This window comes from Rhinolophus sinicus, linkage group LG07, assembly GCF_036562045.2.
Source record: "Rhinolophus sinicus isolate RSC01 linkage group LG07, ASM3656204v1, whole genome shotgun sequence".
Lineage (NCBI taxonomy): Eukaryota > Metazoa > Chordata > Mammalia > Chiroptera > Rhinolophidae > Rhinolophus > Rhinolophus sinicus.
The window spans coordinates 95,558,185-95,581,419 of record NC_133757.1 but is presented as its reverse complement, the minus strand read 5'-3'; the positions used below and the strand labels follow the sequence as shown (position 1 = coordinate 95,581,419).

The 23,235-nt window shown below is 40.7% G+C and overlaps 1 protein-coding gene across 4 annotated transcripts in view; it reads right to left on the bottom strand.

Annotated features, from left to right (window-relative positions):
- GALNT7 (polypeptide N-acetylgalactosaminyltransferase 7) overlaps positions 1–21,766 on the bottom strand; it is a 124,071-nt gene extending 102,305 nt beyond the window's left edge. Inside the window, exon 1 of one of the 4 annotated variants that reach the window (XM_074338319.1) lies at positions 20,166–21,766. In XM_074338319.1, coding sequence (XP_074194420.1) covers positions 20,166–20,291 — 126 coding nt within the window. In that variant the 5' untranslated portion in view covers positions 20,292–21,766. The remainder of the gene's footprint in view (positions 1–20,165) is intronic. The other 3 variants (XM_019733248.2, XM_019733249.2, XM_019733250.2) reach the window with 3 other exon arrangements.
- Positions 21,767–23,235: the final 1,469 nt, after the last annotated feature.

Genomic DNA, 23,235 nt, shown 5'->3' with positions numbered 1-23,235 from the left:
AGAAACCTATTTTAATTGACCAGTAGGATTTTTCTAGAAATGTGAAATACAGACCCTGAGAATGTACAACAGAATTGAAATCATTTTTGATAAGTAATACAGCAAGATCGATGCATTGTGTCCCACTGGAAAGTAATACAGGGAGCATGACTGCCAATGTCAGCTTTTCGTAAAATGATTACATGAGTTCCTCAAGTCTGCGGATTAAGAATGAAGCGCAGGTTTCACTGGGGTCATGACCAGGAGACTGTGAGGATTTGTGAGCTGAATAAAAGCCACGAGAACAACTTGGACCTCTCCTCTCTAGGTCTGTAAGACCAGAAGCGAATCAGCAGGAGACCAAGGGAATGGTATAAAATAGGACCTACCCTCAAGGAGCTTAGGGGTCCACTGGGGAAGCAGTCATGCGCTAAAAAGTATTATCGTCATTTATAATTATACACCATAATGAGGAACCTTTCTGAGGCTGGAGATATCAGAGTGGTCTAAAGTGGTTAAATGAAGCTTCTGCAATACACAGATGGTGTACTTACAGAACTGTGCACGTCAAACTTATGTAACGTTATTAATCATTGTCACCCCAATACATTTAGTTTTATAAAAAAGAAAGCTGCAGAGGAGAAGTTGGAACATGGATGGATCTTGAAAGATGAGAAGATTGAGACAGCTGGATGATGACATGCCAAACATAAGCATGCAAGTAATGGCCTAAAGGCAGAATTCGGCAAGCCAGGGCAGTTAGTCCTGCCCTGGAGACAGGTGCAAGCATCTATCCAGGGCATTGGCCAGTAACATGACCCAGGTAACTCCCTTACTTTGAATCAGCTATTAGCAAACTCTTCGCTCAGGACGCTAGAGTTCTTTTAAGCCTGAATATGTAACCAGGTCTGTTTGTGAAAGATGAGCTAAAATCTTAAAGTTTTATTTTCTGTAGGAATTTTCAGAGCTTTCAACATACCATTGTGCACTGTGCATCTTCAAGGGGTTGACACAACATGCAACATTTCTCAATGTTGCTGGTCTAAGAACCCTTTTTAAAGTAACTCCTGCTAATACATCTTGATTCACAGAACTGTGGATGAAAAAAGGGGCCACATACTAAACCTGACAAGCTCAGAGGAGGCCAGCATGACAGGCCCTACAAACTCAGAGACTGTAATTAACCATAGGATGGCCTGACATAAAAATTCCTAAGTAAAAGCAGGTCATAGGGGGTAGTCACATCCTAGGCCTGTAGCTTCCTTGACAAAAGTCAGTCTTTACCTAAGTGAGCCTTTCTGTTATCTTTTTGAATCTAGGATAACATGCCCTTGGAATGTCAGTATTATCCCCTTTTTTTTCAGATCCCTCAGGGCACTAGAGCTCAGGACTACAGAACCCCTCACTGTTATCTTGTTCCCAAATACCATGTAAATGTTCATTATTAACTATCCTATACTCACCATTGTAAAAGAAGTATGTGTCTATCTTACTTTTTATCCACTCCCAGAGATTTCCCCACTATCCCTTCTCCCACTGCCTTAATCTACCACCAGTGGATTTTATAGAGCCCTCCTTACATCTCTTCCTTTGATTTTAATGTATAAAAAAATAAGCTGCAAAACTGCCATTCTTGGAAACATTTTCTCAATCTGTTCAGATCTTGCTTTCCAGCAATTGTTGTCAGTTTACCTCAAATAAATTCATAAAACTTCTCTACAAGTTTGGATGTTCTTACATCGACAGAATATAGTTCAGGAAGCATTAGTGGGGGTACAGAATCCTGCCTGAGAGGGTGGGCTCTGCAGTCAGCCTGGGTTTGATCTCTGGTTCCATTTACCTACAAGGCCAAGTGACCTCAGGCACAGCGTTGAACTTCTCTAAGCTGCAAATTTCCTCACCCGTAAAATGTCAGAAGATTAGATTGAGAATGTAAACATGCCTAGCAGAAATTACATTAAGAATTCAATACAAGTTCCTTCTTAGTGTTTGATGCTCACCAATCAACTTTCACACTGGAATTCAGCTTCTTTCATGGGTAGGAAGAGACGAGGCTGACCTGTTATATCACTACATTTAAGTATAAATAAATATGCAAACAAAATGTGTGTGTGAACTTAAAATAAGACTCAAGGACATAGAAAAGAGGAGCCTTATCGCTGCACAGTGAAAGAGGCGTCATCCAACCACACAGTGACTAAAAGAAAGGGCATAATGTTCATTTTCAATTGTTTATTATATGAAGAAAAATATTGGAGAAAATCCAGAAGTGGCTCAGTTGAACTGATAGGACGAAAAATTATTCTTCGTAACACAAAGACAATAGGAACAAGATTAATAAATAAAATTAACAATGCATTTACTGAGCCTCATAATTACCCCCCCAGCAGTGACTAAGATTTCTTAGTACTTACTGGCAAAGCAGAAGTTTAAAAGCTTTAGAGTATTCAGCAACCACAATTCAAATTGTGGACTATGCTAAGGGGAAAAATAAGGAAGAGATAGTGAAATAAGTAACTGCAAAGAATAATTGCTCTTTGCAGGTGTTTCTCCCTCAGATCACTTCTGTTTTTCCCCTTAATTGTTGGATTAGCCAGGAAGCACCCCAAATTGTTTAAACAGCAACTTTTATAACCATCTTATAAAACTCAGAATCATACTTATACTTTTTTTAAGCAGTTTCACATGAAAAACAATTTTGCCAATGTGGAGTACACAACGATTTAGGATCTGTAATTCTCGGCATCCTGGTATTTCTTTTTCCTAATGTTTAAACCACCTCAATGTTAAAATTACCAGCTATTAAAAGATTAGTTTACAAAACAGCATATAGCCTAGAAACAACATATAAATTAAAATATTTTTACACTAAAATAAAAAAGACAAACCACAAAGCAATATGTATGTGGTTTACAAGTACATATACCGTTTTTCCCCGAAAATAAGACCTAGTCAGACCATCAGTTCTAGTGCATCTTTTGGAGCAAAAATTATTATAAGACCCGGTCTTATGGTCTTATGTAACATAAGACCCGGTCTTATATAACATAAGATCCAGTCTTATATTAATTTTTGCTCCAAAAGACGCATGGGAGCTGATGGTCCGACTAGGTCTTATTTTCGGGGAAACAGGGTACTTCAATTTGGGCGAGGAATGCAACAGATTATGATAATTAGCTTTGAATAAGATAGATTATAGATGATTTTTAGTTTCTTACTTGCTTTCACTTTTTTATATTTTCAACAATGGACATACATTTACATTTAGGAAAAAAGAACATATTTTTAAATTAAATAAATGATAGCATTTTCCTCTTTCCCCATTTTAGAATATTGGTGCATTGAAAGACATACCTTTTAAGGCAAAAGTCTCAAAATCCAGGAGAAAAGATAATACTCAACCCTTTTTCACTTAATAATTCAAAATAATGAATTCGTAATAAATTTGCATAACTTATTTTCACTTTAAACCACTCTTAAAATGATGTATGAATTATTACACTCATCCAAGAAGAAGGAGGGGAACAAAGGGAAAATCACATGTGTATAATTGCAAGTTAAACACTGTCCGATGAGCTCTGATAAACTTAACCTAATGGAAGCACAAGAACATTGCTACCAAGTAGACTTATGTCTACTTTACAGATGAGGAAAAGGAGGCTAGGAGACCTTAAGTCAACAGGAGAATCTCACTAAAGCTATTAACAGTGTTTACACGAGGATTTTAACCCATGTCAGGGTCCACGTGAACTTTTACTATGCACGGATGTCAGCTTTTAGTTTCAATCCACCAGGTTGTCCTTGGGGAGCTATAGATTACACAGTACGCTACATTAAACATCAATATAATTTCCCCAGGATATTTAGTATTCATGGGGATTAATATTCATAGGTTTCAGCCCAATTATTTTTAAAAAGAAACATCATGTAGTTTAGATGTCCTCATCCCTCCTACTCCTCACTGCCAACACAAACGGTTGTACTATGGCAAAGCTTCTCCTCCTTTTAAATAGCACACCTTCTTGTCTACCTACACACACATACACACACACACACACACACACACGCACACTGGTAAGGAATACTATGATCAACTTGAATGTGCCTTCCCTAGGAATGTTTTTTATTAATTATGGATTTATTTGGATTTTTCAAAATCTCAATGAGACAGTGACAAGAAAACACCAAATATGAGATTAGTCTAAAACCATGAGATTGCTGAATCTCTCAAACTTAAACAGAGTTTATGTCTTTTACTTGACTAGTAGCATACAGTTTATTACACAACCACAGAAACTTACCGTTCACACAACAACAGCAGAACAGGAGATGGTAGGCTCTAAGACTCCCACAAGGAAAGAAAATATTTCCCCAGCTGCACAGATTTGACCTCCATTACTTACTGGTAACTAGCCTACAGTACAGTACGAAATGCTAAGTTTAGTATTCCTGAACTGTAGTTTGTGCTAAATATTCCAAACCTTTTAATTCACGACACTGACTGGGACAGAAAGCACTTAACCAGTATTATAAAAATCATACAAATGTAGTACTTGTATTCTTAGAAGATCAGAGAATTCTCCCAGTGAAGTAACTGTAGTAATCCAAGTCCTAAATTATACTAGCTTTCCCTCCCCCAAATGAATTTTTTCACTTTTCTTCTTGCAATTTATTGATCTTCACTCCTAGCAATAAGTTAGGCATCTAAATGACATTGTCCGTTCAAAAGTCCAGGTGCCACTGAGGGCACCATTTATTCCTTAAACGTATTTCATGAGGTCATGCCCACTGCTACATGCTTTCACGGAGCAAGGAAGAGCATTCAGCCAATCCAAGTCTTCTCTGGGCAAGGAAAAGCTGATTTCTAAATGATAATGAACAGATTGAAATGCAGCAAATTTCTCATGCTTTTTGCTTCCCCACACACCAGTTAAAGCGTGGTTGGCTTTTGTTTTGTTTGTTGTTTTACTTTTTTGATGTAAGTCACCTATTACAACTATATTTTTAAATGTACACTTGCGATATCCTAAATAAAAATGGCTATGAGTATCAGTACTGGCCCGTGAATTTAGGAAATAAGTAAATCAACTATATAGCTACATGGAAGGCACTAGAAATAAATCAGAAGCCTGACTTAATAAGGCACTTTATATTTTCTCATCATTTTTACCACTTAACTCTGAGAAGAGAACTAATGCTTATAGTCATCTGATAAGAAGTGGTAAAAATGGAAAGAAGGAGACTGAAACTTCAACTGTTAGAATATTAACATTTCAAAGTAACCACACTGTTCGAAATCTGTTGTTCATTTTAAAAAAATTATCAGAAAAATGTTCCACTTAGTAATTTAAATTTGATTTGATTTTCATCACTGCATATATGAGGCAATTTTAAATTAAGCCCATACTAACAAGGAAAGAAAGTCTGCAGTCTTTTGATGGAAGGATTCCCCTACAAGAAAACCAAATCTCATCTTTCCTCCATTCCTAGTCAATATTTCACAGGATGCAATAGCTTCTTAAAGCATTTTGTTTAAAAAGTAAGGCATGTGAAAGGAGTTGTGGGGACAGGGTGCATAGAGATTACTGAAAGAGCATAAAGTTTTTAAAAAGTTCATTATCTCTAATTTTAAAAATGAAACATTTTTTCATTAGGAATGACTCATCACAAGAGTTATGGGTATGACAGAAGACTGTGAAGCTTCAGTTATCTTTAATTAAAAAGAATTGGGTATATCCAGAAAGTGCAACCTCTGTGTGTGTGTTAGAAAATTATGAGTAAGCTGCTAGCCTCATCATTCAAAGGCCACATGCAGTGTGACCAAATGGCAGGCTTGGTTTACCTAGCTACCTTGCAGTCAATAAAATATGTCACTGACATTTTTTACCTTGAAGGAATTAGTCTCACATTTAGCATCCACTGGGATTTAAAGAAACTGACTGACCACTCAACAAATGTCTCATAACCCAAAAAAGAAATCCTCTGTCCCAAGGGAGGAAAAAAGTTAAATAGATTGCAGTTATTTTCATAAAGAACTGAAGGAATAGTAGGAAAAGTATTGCAATTCATTAGAAAAAAATACTGAACAAATATCTATATATTATCTTTGCATTTACCTTAATTTCTGATTTTCTGTAATATTAAAAATCTATTCCTTGTCACTTACAACAATTTCCTTTTAGCTACTCTTTCTGCATTTTATCTGCCCTCCTAAGTCATAAATCATCATACAAGACATGTTTGCTTTTAAACATAAGCACCTGGCATTTAAGATAAAGAAGTACATGCAAATCAGAATACATATTTCACGCTGGTCATGTTATCGTCAGGAAGTGGTTTTTGCCAACATATAACAAAGATTTTAACATTTACTTTTCTCTTAGTGTTACCAGTTAATTGAGAAGAGGTCAAGGATGGTAACTACCTCTTATGAAACATGACTGCACCATTGTGAAGCTATTTATTAGAGTCTTTGGCTGCGATTGTCTCCAATTTAGTTACAGGTATAGGATGCTCAAACAATAGTGAGAGGCTGGCACTCTTCCTGCGGTAGTAAATTATGGAAAGTAAAAAGAAGCCATATTCATTAAAACCTTCCTCAGATTTCCAAAAGGATGCTGGGGAAAATAATCTGAGTATACCTCTGTAGCACATACGTATTTTGATTCATACTTCAGATGATGCCAATGGTTTTTTCCTCAAGATCAGGACCTAGTACTTTTGGCTCTATTATCTTGCAGGTTTGATATCACTCTTCCAAATTTTCAAAGTTAACAACTATGTTACATTTATTTTAAAATAGATGCCATGGCTTTAGAGTCTACATGTTAACTATGAAAAGAAGAGTAAGAGTCATCTTAATTTCATACAGAAATGTGTTTCTATAAAATACCAAGCTATTTAGAAACCACCTTCTTTTAGCACATTTTTAGAATACAGAATTTTAGAAAACTATTTGCTAAAAGTATTTTTCTCTTTATCACCCACTAGGATCTCCTTGGACTGTAATAAATTTTGTTTAATTGACCACCACAATAAAAACACTCTCCTCCAACCTTCTTTTACAAATACTAGACTTCAAATTTCATCTGAGGCCATCATGCAGAGAGCAATAGTTAATGAAACTGCATGCCTTTATTTCCCAAATCTATAAATTCTTTGCTTAAATGTTAAATGTAATTATATATCTAAGTGATCAAAATTTCTGATTTTGACAGTGATCTTTTAGCTTAAAAAATGAAATACCCCACCATAGTAGAAAAATCTGCATGTGTAAAGTAATACGATTTCAGTCATTTCCAGTCCATTACATTAAAAAGCACTTTGTAGTCATTTCTTCTGTACCATAATTGAGAGCTTATTTGCCAAAAACCTAATGGATTTTTTATTCATTTTAAATCACCCTGGCAAGAGTTAGACTTTTGAACAGGGGGTTTTAAACGCTTTCTTTCAGAAGAAAAGATGTAAAACCCTGCAAACAGATTATAAGGTAACAAATATAAAGATTTATATGGGACACCTTGCTGTATTAGAGATTAAAAGACTAATTTTGTCGAATTAGCTAAATTTTAAGAAACATAATGATCCGATTGTCTGATCATAATTGCCAGAAGAAATATTGGGGGAAGGGGGCTGGATTTAAATCATTCCAAGTAAGCATAAGTAAAACCTATACCTAATGAGTCAAACACTTTAGAAAATGTCTAAGACAAGTTTTGAAATGACTATATAAAGTGGACCTTTGATTTCATAGGTACGCAGGCTGATATTGACAAGAATTCCAGTATAATATATTACATGGTACATTTTTCTAGGCAAATATTTCCCATCACAAATATCTATATTTCATGGTAGCATTAAATAATCAAGCAAATAAAAATATCTTAATTGATTTACCCCACTAGATTGCTCCTGAGTCATTTTTGAAATGTTTATACAAATGACTAATAAACTATAAATCTACATAGAAATAGAGTCTACATATTATGCTCCTCCCTTCCAGTTTTCTATATCTGAACATCTTGTCGGCCCTGAGGAAGACAGCTACCAAGAAGGTCTCCTGGTGGCTAACTGACGTCAAATTTAAAAACAGAGCCTAGTAGTCATTTCTACACAGGGACCTCTCATGCAAACTGAGCTTCAGGGAGAAGCCTGCACTAAGCTGCCTGCCTTGCCAACTGACCTGCCTCAGGGTGGACAAGATGCGCACACTGTGTTTCTGATATGTAAGACAGTCCTTATAAATGAGTTCCTGGAACTATATTTCAACCAATAAGACTGAGACTTTCCCTGTCCAATCAAAGCCATGCAGCTATATCTCATTTGCATGAAATGAACCAATCAAGGACTAGAGATGGGGACTTCTCATCATAAGTCAGTTCCCCTCTGGGCAGAGTGAATGCATCACACTTTTCTTTCCACCTAAGACTGTTTCCCCAGCTGGGGCTGGAACTGAAACACCTAAGACATCTCACTAGAGCAAAGTGTGCAGGGCAGGGCAGGGTGGAGTGGAGCAGAGCTGTCTAACAGGAGAGGGGCCTTGCCCCAGGGCACTTCACAGCCATGTCGTATCATAATTGAGCTGTTGGCTCTGAATAAAGTTTCCTTCTTCACCGCACTCCAAATTGGGGATTCCTGTTGGCATTGAATTGGTGCCAACGACCTTGGGTCTACAATCTTTAGCCAGATATCTTTAATATATGCTGGCAAAATGAAACTTGAATGACTTACTTAAGTATACTAATCATTTTGTTTTCTGCTAGGGTTATAAGGCAACCATTTTTCCAATAATAGATGTTAATAAAATATGTAATATTTACTTCAAATTTAACAATAAAATTATTTAAAGTACAATAGTAAATGCTGACAAGTAACAGACCTTTAGAGCACTTCAAATATCATGGCTTAGGGACTTCATTTTTTATAAAAGTACAATTGTACCTTATTGTCCTATTTTTTCTATTGAGCCTTTCTAAAGAATTTATCAAAAAAGAAATTCTCACAGAAGCATAAAGGTAGTGCACTGATGTTACAGTATCACTTCTTAACAAGTGTTCATTCTTAAAATTCTGTAGAGCTGTTCAAAAGTGTCTCATACTACATTAAGAACCTGAGACGACTGCTCCATTTCAATAGCTAGACTCAGTGAGTTAAATTTAAAACAAGAGTTCCAGATGGCATTCGTACAGTTTTAAAATCTACTTGCAAACCTTCCTCACATTAAAAAGAGTATCTTATCACAGTTTTTTGTGGGGGTTTTTTTGTGTGTGTGTGTTTTTATTAAAGGGTCAAAGGATAATTACAGACAGTTTAATAAACAGAAATGCTGACATACCCATCTTCTCATCATAAAAGTGACAAAAAAAAGTTTTGGCAGTTTCTCAGTTAATACCTATTTAAAACATACTTACTCTTTAATTAGTATCAACTTGCTTTATAAGATGTACGCATTACTGGTGAATACATAGTTTCATAGTAAGTACCTCTATACTAACACACTAAATTATATCACAAAATATTTTATAAAGGCAAGAACTACAAATGCTAAAATTATGTTTAAGCCAAATAATCATTAAGCATGTAAGTTTACCATTGAAGAGAGTAGCATAAGTCTTGCGGCCCAAATGTATTTTTAAGCCCAGGGACACAATAAAAGATTAAAGATGAAAAAAAATGATTAGGTCATCTATTCTATTCTAGTCTCATATAGAACTCCCAATAGTGTGTGATTTAATTTTAATTCATCCAGTTTAAAATATCCTTGGTAATAACAAATTCCAATTGCTTTGCTTGGAAGCCTATTAGCAAACTAGTTGGTATTGATATAATACTGCAGTTAATTGTACCTTCTAGGTTTGGGAAACCAGAGTGCTCTGCAGCAAGTCTATAAACCTAATTAGATAATGCAAAGTTAATTTTTTCCTCAAGTTTTAGTGTACCCGTTCTTATATTCAGTGAACTCAATCAGGTCTCCCTCTTGGCACATTTAAAAGCTTCTCAGGAGCAACACTTAAAAATGCAATGAAGACTGGGAAGCCCAGAAGAGAATTTATAATGGAGCAGAAATGAGAACATTTCTCATTTTGAAATATTCAGGATTCTTAGCAAGCGAAAGTTAGTTCTTCCTTCTCCAAAAAAGTCTTAAGCCCTGGGTAATCGCAGCTCCAGTTGTCTCAGTGTTGCTTTCAAGATCACAAGGCTGAACTACAAGTAAACTGTAGACCTCATTTGTAAAAATTAACATTACTGAAACACTGAGCAAAGAGTTTTGTTATTGTTTTTTCTTTTAAATACACACCATCCAGTTAATGTATTAAAAACTAAGAAATGTTTAATATTCTCAGGGTGAAATTTTCTTTTCCAATTCAAATATTAAAATGTTCTAGTCACAGCTTTACAAGTTACTGGGTTTTAGACTAAAATAGTACAAACATGCCTACTGTGCATTATAATATAATGTCTATATTATATATAGTCTATATTATATATCACAACTACATGATTATGGTTCAACTTAAAAATACATATACACATACACATATGTGTCTACATACACACACACAGAGCGATGGGAAGGGGGAGGTGAAAGCAGAACAGATATAACTCCAAATGGGTTAAGTTCCTCTTTGGTAGTTATGGGTTCTCTAATAAAACCCTTACGTTACCACTTGAATTTCTTTTTTATCTGAGCTGGTTTTCCTGGATCATCTTATTGAGATGACACTGAAAATACAACTAACTATTGTCCCTCGCTAGGCCCAAGTACCATTGGTCAGTTTAGCAGGCAGGTAGACTTGCTTTCACAGCCACTTGCTGCATCCTTAATTCTAATCTGATCTTGCTCAAATATTGTAGCATTTGAAATTGTTGATGGTCCTGCCCTTAAAGAAATGATCTTTGCCTATGTTTTCTACAGGGCAATATTCTCTAAAGCATTTTACTTCTGCCTGTGCCTTCGTGCATCTCTCCCCTTCCCAATACTTAAACTAAGGCATTTTCCATGTTTCTTTTTTCCTACCCACATTTTTCTCCACTATCCACACACACTTCCTAATCTATCAATCCACTTGCCCGAGCTTCAGACCTCAGGTTTCTGCCAATGAACTGCACTCTGCATCCAGTATTGATTTCTATCCTGCACTCCACCTACTTGGTAAACACCTTCACGGAATTGACCTGTGGTCTGTAAATACTGTATGTCCAAACCAAACAATTCTTTGGTTTCATAGCTCCTAAATTTACACATTCTCCATATTAATGCTTCTCAAAGTGTGATCCCTGGACCAACAGCAAGCACCAGTATCACCCATGAACTAGTTCGACATGTAAATTCTCTGCCCTAACCCAGACCTAGTGAATCAGAAATTCTGGGCATGAGGCTGAGTAACCTGTGTTTTAGCATACCCTCTAGGTGATTCTGATGCCTGCTGAAGTTTAAGAATCACACTTCCGACAGTTCTAGTCCTTCCAAAGGCATCAGCATCTTTCATTTCCTAGTCCATCCAGCATGATTCTTCTGCCCACCAGTTATACTGGGTAATTCCACTTTCATACTCTCTCTCTTTTCATATTCATGTTCTTGGTCTCTCTCCTAGTTTAGGTCTCATCACGTCCCACAGACATTTCTCTCCTCACTGAAATCCAGCCTTCACTTGCTTCCAGATTAATCCTTATAGCCTAGCTTTGACCATTCAGTCTTTCAGGGTTCACGTTCTATCTATTTTTCTAAGGTCCTCTCCTCCATTCCTCCACCCCCCAATCCAATCTTCCAGCTATGCAGTCCCCAGGATTCATTGCAATCTTTCATGCAGTGTGAAAGAACACTGTTCCTCCATTCTCATGGACTCGTTCCTCCCACCTTCCCTTTCAAAGACAAGCTCTCTGACAGCACCCAGCCCCGCAGATTCAATGCTGCTTTGTTGGTGATCCCACAAGACCCAGTGGACTTAGCTAATAGAGTTTTTGTCTCACCCATCACAGTTGTTATTTGTGCATCTGGCCCACAAACCTGTGGCCCAAAAAGTTGTTCATTTTGTTTATCTAGGACTATCTCACATTGTAAGTGAGATGACCATATAATTTATCATCAAACCAAAAGCCATGCCTACATCTGCGAGCTTATCAAGTCCTGTACTCCCCCCAAACTCACCATGCTCCAGGCATACTGGCCTTCTTTCTATTCCTCAAACATTCCAGCCTCATTCCAACCTCAGAGGCTTTGCATTTCCTGTTCCCTCTGCTTGGAATGCTTTTCCTCAGAACTGCATTACAGATGTAAACTCTTTAAGCCTCAGCTCAGCCATTACCTTTCCTGAGCTTCCCTGAGTGGTCCCCTTTGCCCTTTCTCTTTCACATTATCCTATATTGTCTTACAGTGTTTATTGCTATTGGAAGTGACCTATGATCTCTATGTCCCCCTTTCAATGTAGTCCACAAGGTCTCATCTATGTTGTTAAAATCCATAGGGTAGGGTCTGAGAGCAAAGTTCTGAAGTCAGAACACCTGAGGTTGAATCCTGGCTCCATCACTTCCTAAGTAAATGAGTTTGGGCAAAGAGCTCAACTTTCGGTAACTCAGCGGCCTCATTTATAAAGTGGGGATTACATCAGACTTGCATTAGAGGGTTATTGTCGCAATTAAACAACATAGAACATGTAGAATGCTTACCTGGCACAAAGTAAGGATTCAATGTATGTTACCTATTATCGTTGCTATTATTTACTAGTCTATGGAAACTCCAATGCCTAGAGCAATAGATGGTACTTATAAGACACTCAATATCTGTTGAGTGAATTAGTGAATCAAAAGTAGATGAATAGATGAATGTCACCACTCCCTCAATTCCTCTTCAAAACTTCCAAAAAGCTTCTCCTACTCACTAAATAAAACTCCAACCCAGTTCCCAAGCTTACCACTTAATTCCCTGCAAAACACGGCCCAAACTTCTTTCCCAACCTTAAATTCCACCACTTTTCACCAGTAAGCCAGACTTCTTTCTGGTCACATTCCTCTCATCTAGAATGTTTTTTCCTCCATCTCTACCTGTCCAAATCCCACTGACACTCCAGGTCTAACCAAATGCCATGCTTTTCACTCTCACCTCTGAACATCCATCTCCTATAGCCAAGTAAGAATCTCCTTTTATGACTGTTACATATTTATACTGGTTACCTCCCTTATGAGAGAAGCTTAGAGTCTGTGTTCCTGCCATCTCCAGCACCCAGCCCAGTTCTTTATAGGGAGAAAGCCCCCAATACGTTATTTTGAGCAAATGACTGGAGGTCGGTTGGGAGGTACTGTAAAAAGACATGACTTGGGCCGGCCCAGTGGCTCAGGCAGTTGGAGCTCCGCGCTCCTAATGCCGAAGGCTACTGGTTCAATTCCCACATGGGCCAGTGGGCTTTCAACCACAAGGCTGCCGGTTCGACTCCTCGACTCTGGCACGGGATCATGGGCTCTGCCCCCTGCAACTAAGATTGAATGCTGTCCCTTGAGCTGAGCTGCCACTGAGCTCCCGGATGGATCAGTTGGTTGAGCATGGGATCTCATCCGCAAGGTTGCCGGTTTGACTCCCACAAGGGATGGTGGGTTGTGCCCCCTGCAACTAGCAACGGCAACTGGACCTGGAGCTGAGCTGCACCCTCCACAATGAAGATTGAAAGGACAACTTGCCTTGGAAAAAGTCCTGGAAATACACACTGTTTCCCAATAAAGTCCTGTTCCCCTTCCCCAACAAAATCTTAAAGAAAAAAAAAAAAAAGACCTGACTTTACACATCAAAATAAAATTGCTATTATTATAGACACAACACCTACTGTATGGTTATTAGGTCAAGACCTGAGTAACATCTCTATGATGTCAAAACTTTCCACCTCCTCCACTATGCAGTATAGTAGTATCTCCAATGCTGAGAGCAATGGATGGCACAAAATAAACCCTCAATAAATATTTGAAATATTCAATGATCAACAATCATTCCCATTTATCCAATAGCTATCCACGTCTTGTTGAACAACTCTTTTTAAAACTCTGAAGTTAGAATTTACAAATATTCTGTTCACACATGGCCCAAGCTCAGAATTCTGATTTTCATTCATGATGCATTATTTTCTCTCTCCCTCTGTCTCCAATTTACTGATGATCTAATGCAGCTTATACTGAACCTAAATTGTTATCTACAACTTATCTCCCATTCCATGCAGCTAGCCTAATTCACAAAACAGTTATCCAAATTAAACTGTTCAACAGTTTTCCTTCTTTCCTTACTAGTAATTGTGCTCTCTCTGAATGGCTTTTCTACATCAACAACTGGTTTGGCTATTAATGAAAGCTATCCTTGTGACAGCTCTCATGTTGTTTCCTTGTATTGCTTGGATTAAGAAGAGGGGAAGAAACCCAGGTCATGGAAGTATTGCATCTTTTTCTTCAACTATGATGTGACCCCTTGCAAGCAGGGGCTTTTACTTCAGGTATTCTTGGTATTCTCCGTGGGGTCCTGGTGGGGCAGAGGGGGAAAGGTATGGTGGTAACAGGTATCTTATGCCTGACCTTTGACCACTAAGTAGAAAACACTTTCACAGCATGGAGAGATACAATGAGTCGTTTGCATTTTCAGGGTGTCCTGATTTATGGGGGAGTCATAACTGAATGGTTCAGTACCTTAGGAGGTTGGGGAGACACTCCATGAGCAGGAAACATGAATTGTGTCTCCAAAGGGCTCAGTCAGTGGTTGACAGGCACCTTTGAGAAACATGAAAATTTCTGATTCTCAACCTAGAAGAATACACATGTACACAAAAGTCTGCATTAATTGCATTAATTTCAAGAGATCTATCTATAAAGCCCAGATTCTTAGACTTGGTAACGGGACTGCGGGGTTGGGGAAGGACAGCAAAATAAGAGCAAAAACCAACCCCAGGCATTTCACCTGGGGAACTGAGACAACAGTGACCACTTAAGACGTAAGATACTATACATACTCTTTTGCTAAGTGATAGCTCCATCCCTAATAGTATAAATGGCATTTCCATTTGAAATAAAATCTCATGGTCAAGGGCCGAGTTTTTCAGGTTGCAACCAATCATCACCGTAATAAAATGGCTTTGGTAAAGTGGAACTTGACTGTAACAAGGTAATCAATTCAGTCACTCATCCTCATTTAACAGATATTCTTTTCAACTGCTCTTAGCTTGCTTATCACATAAAACTTCTCTGCCTAGGAATGGTTCCTGAATTAGTCCTAATATGTATGCACTGAACCTAATGGTTTGACGAAAGTAGCAACTGCACACACAGAGAATCTTCAGTTTACAGGCAGCTTCTCACTAGTACTGAATCTGCTATAATCAAACCACTGAAAGATGTTTCAATATTTCCATTACAAACTTTTACTTTCAGAAGCTTATGATTCAACTTTAAATATTCACTCAGGGGTAAAACCTGGGAATAAATGCTCTGGGAGATACTATAATTTACTTAAAGGAACTTTTTGTACTTTGCAAGTGCTTAACAGATGGTTTTAATAAATGCTGACCTTAAAATACCCGGAGGACAAAGCCTGAAAAATTAAGTTTTCCCATAATCATAAAATACAACATAAGAATGTATGAATTTTGTCTTCAGAACTTTCAGTAATGGAACACACAATTTATCATCCTAGGCCTCCCGACACCTTCTTCTCCTTCCCTCCCACATCCAATCACTTAGCCCTGATGCTTCTGTATCTTTAATAGCTATAGAATCAATTTACTTTCCTTCACGTCTACTGTCACCCTGCCAATCCAAGCAACATCATGTCCCACCTGAACTATTATAACCTCCAACAGGACTCCTACTATCCGCTCTTTCTCTAAACCAATTCATACTTTCTGTAGGCAGCCAGAGTGTTCTTTTCAAAACAATTTTGACCACATCTCTCCCCTACTTAAAAATCCTTTAATCCCCACTGCTCTAAAGACCTAATCCTTAGCATGGTGCACAAGACCCCTACTTACCTTTGCATCCTCACTCTACCTCTTCTCTTACTCTCCAACTTCTAACTATATAGATCTTCTTCCAGGTCCCCAGTTCACCATGGTGCGTCCTACTTCAGAACCTTTGCACATACTTCTCCCTCTCGGGTGTCCCCCACCAATCCCCACTTCAACAACTACTCTTCTTCTAATCTTCAGATTTCAACTCAAAAGTCCTGTCTCCAGGTAAGGTTATGACCAAGCTCTCCCATTTTATTACCCCCTATGGTTTTTTTCACAGCATGTAGGACAATTTTTATTGATTGACTTGTGGAGTCATGATTAATGTCTTTTCCCCCCACTAGATTGCAAGATCCATAAGGTTAGAGCAGGGGTGTCCAAACTGTGGCTCAGGGCCAACTGCGGCCCATGATCCATTGTTAATTGGCCCACAGCAAATTCCAAAAATATATTTAGTTTACTTAAATAAACCAGGTGAGACAATACGTACTTCACCTCAAGTGAGTGGCCCGGCTGTTTGTGTATTTTACCGCATATGGCCCTGGGTGAAAACCGTTGAAAAAAGTTTGGACACCCCTGGGTTAGAGGCAATGAGTGTTTCCTCAACAACTATCATTGGTACATAGTAGGCACTCAAAACTGTTTGCCCAATAATTCAAATCATATACAACAGAGTAAGATTTGAACAATAAAATCATTTTTCACATCATTCACCTCAGAGAAACAGCAAGAGGCCCAGAGATAGAAGGGAGATAAGAAATGTGTTTCTCTTGTCTTGACCACAGGTAAGGCATTTTGCAATAGTATCTGGGCTGATCTAAAGCCACAAAGTAGTCCAAGTTTAAAAAGGACCAGGTTGCAACACACTTTAGTGCCTGGAACATTGAAAATACAAGACAAAAAGTGGCACCAGGTGGAAATATGAGTATAAGCTTACTGGAGTAGACGGAGAACCTATATTTGGTAAATTGAATTGTTCTAGCCTATCTCAGGCCATTTACAGAAATCCAAAACAGTCCGTATGTGGATCAGCATTAAAGAAGTCAGGTGTCTCACAGTGGGTGGAGGTGTCTGCAATCATAAACTAAAAGAACGGGTAGGGGGTGGGAGATGGGGGTAAGGAGGATCAAATACATGGTGATGGAAGCAGACTCTGGGTGGTGAACACACAATGGGATTTATAGATGATGTAATACAGAATTGTACACCTGAAATCTATGTAATTTTAGTCTAACAATTGTCACCCCAATAAATTTTAAAAAAACAAAAAACAAACAAACAAAAAAAACCTAAAAGAACCACAAGGGTAAGGGAAACTTGGCGGTCAGAATCTGAGTACTGGTCAGAATCTTCCCTAAAGGTGATGTTTCTCTAGTGCTTTATGTCAGAAGCTCTTAGGTTAGTTTTCATTAAAGGGAGGCAATAGTCCTTTTATTTATGCTCTTATGATGTATAATCTATACCTTAGTTACTATGCTTGCAAAGTTAATAAAAGGGTTTGGCTCTCCTGATCCATAATCATTCTTTTTAATGTTAATTATGTTTGAAAGTCTTAAAGTTAGCATCTGTCTTTGGCAAATGATGTAAATTACACTGGATCCACTGACAAACTTGATCGAATATAGCCCTGCATCGCTTAATGAATGAGCATGCCTTCTGAGAAACGTGTCCTTAGGCGATTTTGTCATTGTGCAAACATCATAGAGGGCACTTACACAAACTTAGATGGTACAGCCTACTACATACCTGGGTTATATGAGATAGCCTGTTGCTCCTAGGCTACAAGCCTGTACAGCATGTCACTGTACAAAACAACATGAGATTAAATCAAGGACAAGAAACACGATGCAATCAAGAGACATGGTAAACACGAGATGTAAGAGGCTGCTGCCAGCCTGGCACAACAGTTCTACAATCAACTTTCTACAAGTAGAAAGAGCACACTCAAAAATAATGATAAAAAGAATAGTAAACACATAAACCAGTAACAGTCCATTATTATTCTCAAGTATATGTACTGTACATAATTGTATGTGCTATTCTTTTATGACTGGCAGAGTAGTAGCTTTATACCAGCGTCACCACACACACGTGAGCAATGCCTTGCACTATGACATTAAGGTGGCTACCACATCACTAGGTGATAGGAATTTTTCAGCTTGATTATAATCTTACAGGACTACTGTTGTATATGAGGTCCCTGGTTGACTGAAATGTCATTATGCAGCTCATGACTGTAAGTTGGACCAAAAATTAAGATATCACCACCTCCTACAACTATTAAATGAGCTTGGTGGCTGGGTACTTACACATCAGCATGAATAAAACATGCCAAAAGAGTAAGGTATTGGTGCTGATGTTCCTCCACCTCTTTAGAAGACTTGTCATCTGAAGGGCAGGACATTCTGAACACGGTTAGTTTTCCTCAACTTCTCTCCTAGAAATGGGTTTTAACATTTCTAGCTCTTCGTAAAAGGTCATTTGGCTTAAAACAAATATTCTCAAACAATTGCAATATCCAGTTATCTTTTGTCAATAAATCATTTTGAAAGTAAAATCATAAAATCATGCATCACCACTGCATGAAAGTTTTGAGAGGCTTAAAACCACAAACACTTTGAAAAGGAAAATTTGGTACTTTTGATTATCTTTAACTTGGATGACTTGGCTGGGAATCCACCCCGAGATATTATAGAGATTCCACTGCAGTAAAGACCTCAAATACTAAAACTTGAAAGTAAACCTAATATCATATAGGCTGGAACTGATACGGAAATCTCTTCCTAGCAGTCAAGAAAGGAATCTTCTCATTCAACTTCCTGATGCTAACTTCTCAGAAGTTAATAAAGGGGATCATACAGATGCAATGCCGATAATATTTGCAAAAGGCACTTTACAACAGAGCACAACTCCTGCCACACAGCCCCTGAACTTTTCATTCCCTCCCTTGCCCCCAAGAGCAGCGGGCCCAGGGGGATAGCCCGGTCTCCAGGATTGGGAAGTAGGGGGGTGCATAGGTTCATTTGGAGGGAGCGGGCCAGGCTGGAGAGCGAGGCCTGCAAACCATCCACCTGCAGGGTCAGGGAAGCTGCAGTTGCCGCGGACCCCTCGTGGCGTGGCTCCGGGTAACTAAAGTTCCGAGGCGTCTGACTAAACCCTCCAAAGTAAGGGAGTGTCAAACCTAACACTCGTGCCTTGGGCGGCAGACAAATGCGTCCCAGCGGAGCAATCGGGGGTTCTGCGCCTCTCGGCGTCGGGCTGAAAGAGCAGGCAGCAGAGCGGTGGGTCGCCCGCACAAGTTAGTTTTCCGACCGAGCAGTCCTGCGGCAGCCCAGGATGGGGAACCGGCTCCACGCCCCCCGACAGCGCCGGCCCGAAGCGGGCGGGCAAGCGATGCCACTGGGGGAAAAGGGGTTTCCGCCGGAGCGGTAGGGACCGGGCCCGAGAGCAGAGCGGCATCTCCCCCAAGCTCCCCCCGGGGCCAACCGCCGCTCTCCTCGACAGGGAAGCACGAGGAAGGGCCGATCTAGGGCGAGGCCTTAGCCGCACATCGCACCCCATCTCGCGGCCACCGGAGTTGAGGGGGAGGCGGCGCTCTTCCTAAGAGCCGGAGGCGGGGCGCCATCTCCCTCCCACACCCGGGCGGGAGGGCAGGCGGGCTGGGGGAGCCCCGGGCTGTGGGCACCCCCGGACCGGCGGTGAAGGGAGGAAAGGCTGGACCGAGGGGCCTTGTCCAGACCGGTGATGGCAGCGGCGGCATCTCGCCTCCTTCAGGCCTGCCCGCGCCACAGGCCGCAGCCTGGACCCACCCCGCGTCCCCGGGCCGCGACCGCGGCGGTCCCAGCACCGAGGAATCCGGGGCTGGGCGGCCGCGCTCCCCCCGCACCTAACCAGGGACCCTGATCTCCTCCCGCTCCGCCCGGCAGTCCCGGCGTGAGTGGTCGCCGGGACCCGCAGCCGCAGAGCGGGTAGCGGGAGCGGAGCCCGGGGCGGGGAAGCGCAGGAGGAAGGGGCGGCGAAGGGGCGGGCCGGCGGCGGGGACAGAGTGCGTGGGGCTCGTTGCCCCGGATCGGCCCGCGCTGCACCAGCACCACCTGCGGAGCTGCGGTGCCAACGCCGCTCCCGACCCCGCCGCCCCCGGCTCCCGCCACTAGCGCGCGCAAACAAAACAAGTTGCAGGTCGCAGCCGCCGGAGGGGGCGGGCGTGTCACTCACCCTCATCTTGTTCTGCCGGCTTGGGTCGTCCAGCCGCGGGGACAGGGAAGACCACAGGACCACTAGCCCCAGAAAGCTTCCCACCACCAGCAAACTGCGTAAGATGAACCCGATCTTCAGCCTCATCTTCCTCCGGCGACGAGAGACACACCGCCGGGCGCAGCCGCCGCCACAGCTCTCCCCTCCCTCCTTCCCCCTCCTCCGGCTCTCCTCCTTCCTCCCCCACCCCTGCCGCTTCGGCTGCCGCCCTCTCCGCTGGCTGCCCTTTCCAGCTTCAGATCCGGAACTCCCCTAGGCTCTACCTTCCCCCGGGCTCTTCCCTCCGCCTCCTCCCCTGGCCCGAGGGCTCGGACTGCGTGCCGCGTCCGCGGCCACCCCCACCGCCCCCGGCGGCCTCCGCAGAGCTCTAACCTACCCGTGTGCCTCGCTCCTCTAGGCTTCCTGTCTACCTGACCCCCTCCAGATCCGCAGTCCCCTTCTGTCTCCCACTGTCCACACCAACCTCCTTCGCAATACCTTGTAACTAACTTACACTTTCCCCAGGTCTGGTCCTTAGCCTTAGCCTTTGCCCCGCAGCTCAGCTCTTAAAGCTTCCAGATTCCCAAACTTTTATTGTAATTGCGGGCCATAACTCTGTCCTTAACACCCTTGCCCTCCAGGATCTACCGGCCCGCAGCTCCTTCCCGCGGACCTGGAGAGGCTCTGGCCGCCCCTTCTTTTCTTACACCCACTGCCAGAGCCCCCCGCCGCTAGGCTTGCAGGAAGCAAACCAGGAAGTCAGGGCTACCGCTGCCGCAGCTGCAGCTCCACGTGGCTGATTTATAGCTGGGAGGATTTTTTTCTTATTGATTGTTCTTGCCTTTTCACACCGCTCCTTAGGGAGGTGGATTTGTAACCGAAAGGCCCAGGTGAGATGTGCAAATATCACTGGACTGGAGGATGCAGGAGCTCACTTAGAAATAAACCAGTATTTCACTTTCTCTTGAGCTACTCAGAAGAAAGCCAATCTTACGCCAATAAGCAATATCAACCTTGTTCATGGGTTGCTAAGTTTCTATTCTAAGACCCTGATTTTTGCCACTTGATGGAGGTTGCTTGATTTCTGTTTTTCAAATACCTTGTCTGCCTGAGACAAATTATACAGGAAAGAATATTGACAAATATTTAGGCAAATGATGCATCCTGAGGAAATGATTTTTGTGCCCCTATCTCCCAGAGGATGTCAGTCACTTTACTGTATGCCAAGTGTACGTAACTACGTTATCAATGTACCATATCCTAAACTGTCTAAGTTAAACAGAATTTTTAATATCCTAAGTTTTAGGATGGTGAAACATCCTTATTTCCTAATTTAAAGTTTCAGAATGAAATAGAGAATTTGAATCATCAAGATAGATAAAGAATAGTACCAAACTAACATCATGTGCTTCACTGTTTGGGTTACAATACCTTAAATATTGGGGGATTCTGTAAATGCCATAATTACAGAATTTCCACGACATATTTGAAGTGACATCCTTGTGTACAACGTGATGAAATGTAGAATGGATAACACTATAGTTAGCTATATTCTTGGTTGGCTGAATAACTGTACATAGTATTTCATAAAAGCCTAAGATACACACAGCCTGAAGGAGGTGGGCTCAAGTGTCTTAACACAAATCACTGTCTGATTCAGCATTTTTATCAACCACTTAAGTTAAAACCAGTTGCTTTTAGTATAAGGGAGACTTTACTGAAGACCTTTTTTTGGTGAAAAACGTGGAATATTTAACTGATAAAATGTTGAACCTGCTGGGTAATGTAGAAAGCTAATGCCCTGCTCCTGGGTGAGAATCCAGGTCAATGTTGGGACCCAGGAATCACCCACCTGTTAATGTGTACAGTGATTCTGATCCAGGTCATCTGGTCACCACCTTCGGAGAAACACTGAAAGGAAGGGGTGCTTAGGGAAAGATTTAGTTAGATAATTTTGGAAGGCAGGAATAGGATCGTTTTTGGACCCCACTTGAGCTGTTAAGAGATGTGGAGGACTCCTTTGCAAAGTAGACAGTTCCCTAGACAGAGACTGGGCTTGAAACAAGAAACCTTCAAGAGATCTTACTCTGAGCATATGAGGGAATAATTCTATTTGAAATTAGCAGCTGAACTCCACCGGAAGTAATTAAACCCTCTCATTTGTGCTCTCATTTTCACAGTCAAAGGAGACACATTTTTATGACTAAGAAAATAGGAAGCTTTATTTTTACTGTTATGAGCATGGTTGGGCAGGTATGAAAATTGAAAGTGGTACTTATCACTAAAGTAGTTGGAATGGTTCTTGGGCAGACACTATTTTGAGAAGATTCTGCCACCACTCCCCCCTTTGGTTTTGCACTTACAGAGTTTAAAACGTGTGATAGGACACAACGTTAGACATTGAGGAATGGGTATAAAGTTTGTAAAAGCCTATGTTTTAAGTCCTAACAACATTTAAAAGAAACTAAAAGTATAACTTAAAATATATACCCATTTTAACATTTGCTGAGAGGTAGCCTCTGCAGAGTTGACACAACTCTGGTTAGAAAATGAGGAGCTACATTCAAAGCTTAGGTCAGGGTCAGTCACTTAACAATATTGTCAAAAGGTATAATGCAGGTCAAATACATAGGCAAATATAAAGTACAGATAATGTAATGAGCAAGTCTCAGTTGTGTGTGGGTATAATTTTTTTTAATGAATGCTGCAGTGTGTTTATGACAGGGATTGTTATGTTGGAATACTTCTGACTTGTCTAACCCAGGGTTCACAGAGGAATAGGGTAGAGACTAGAAGTGAATTGGAGAAACATAGGAGATGGCCAAGAGAGTGTTGTCCTCTGCCAGGTGATGGGGTCACAAGTGGTGGATGGTGACATGGTAACTTCAGCTGGAGGCCAGCTGGGGGCTCAGAAGCAAGGTAAAAGAAGAGAGGTATTTGAATGCTTAGTATGTGCTTGATGCTTCACATTTGTTATTTCATTTGATTTTTACACAATCTGAATTAGGTTGGTGGTATTACTGTTTTCAAGCTAGGATTCAAAGCAGGTCTT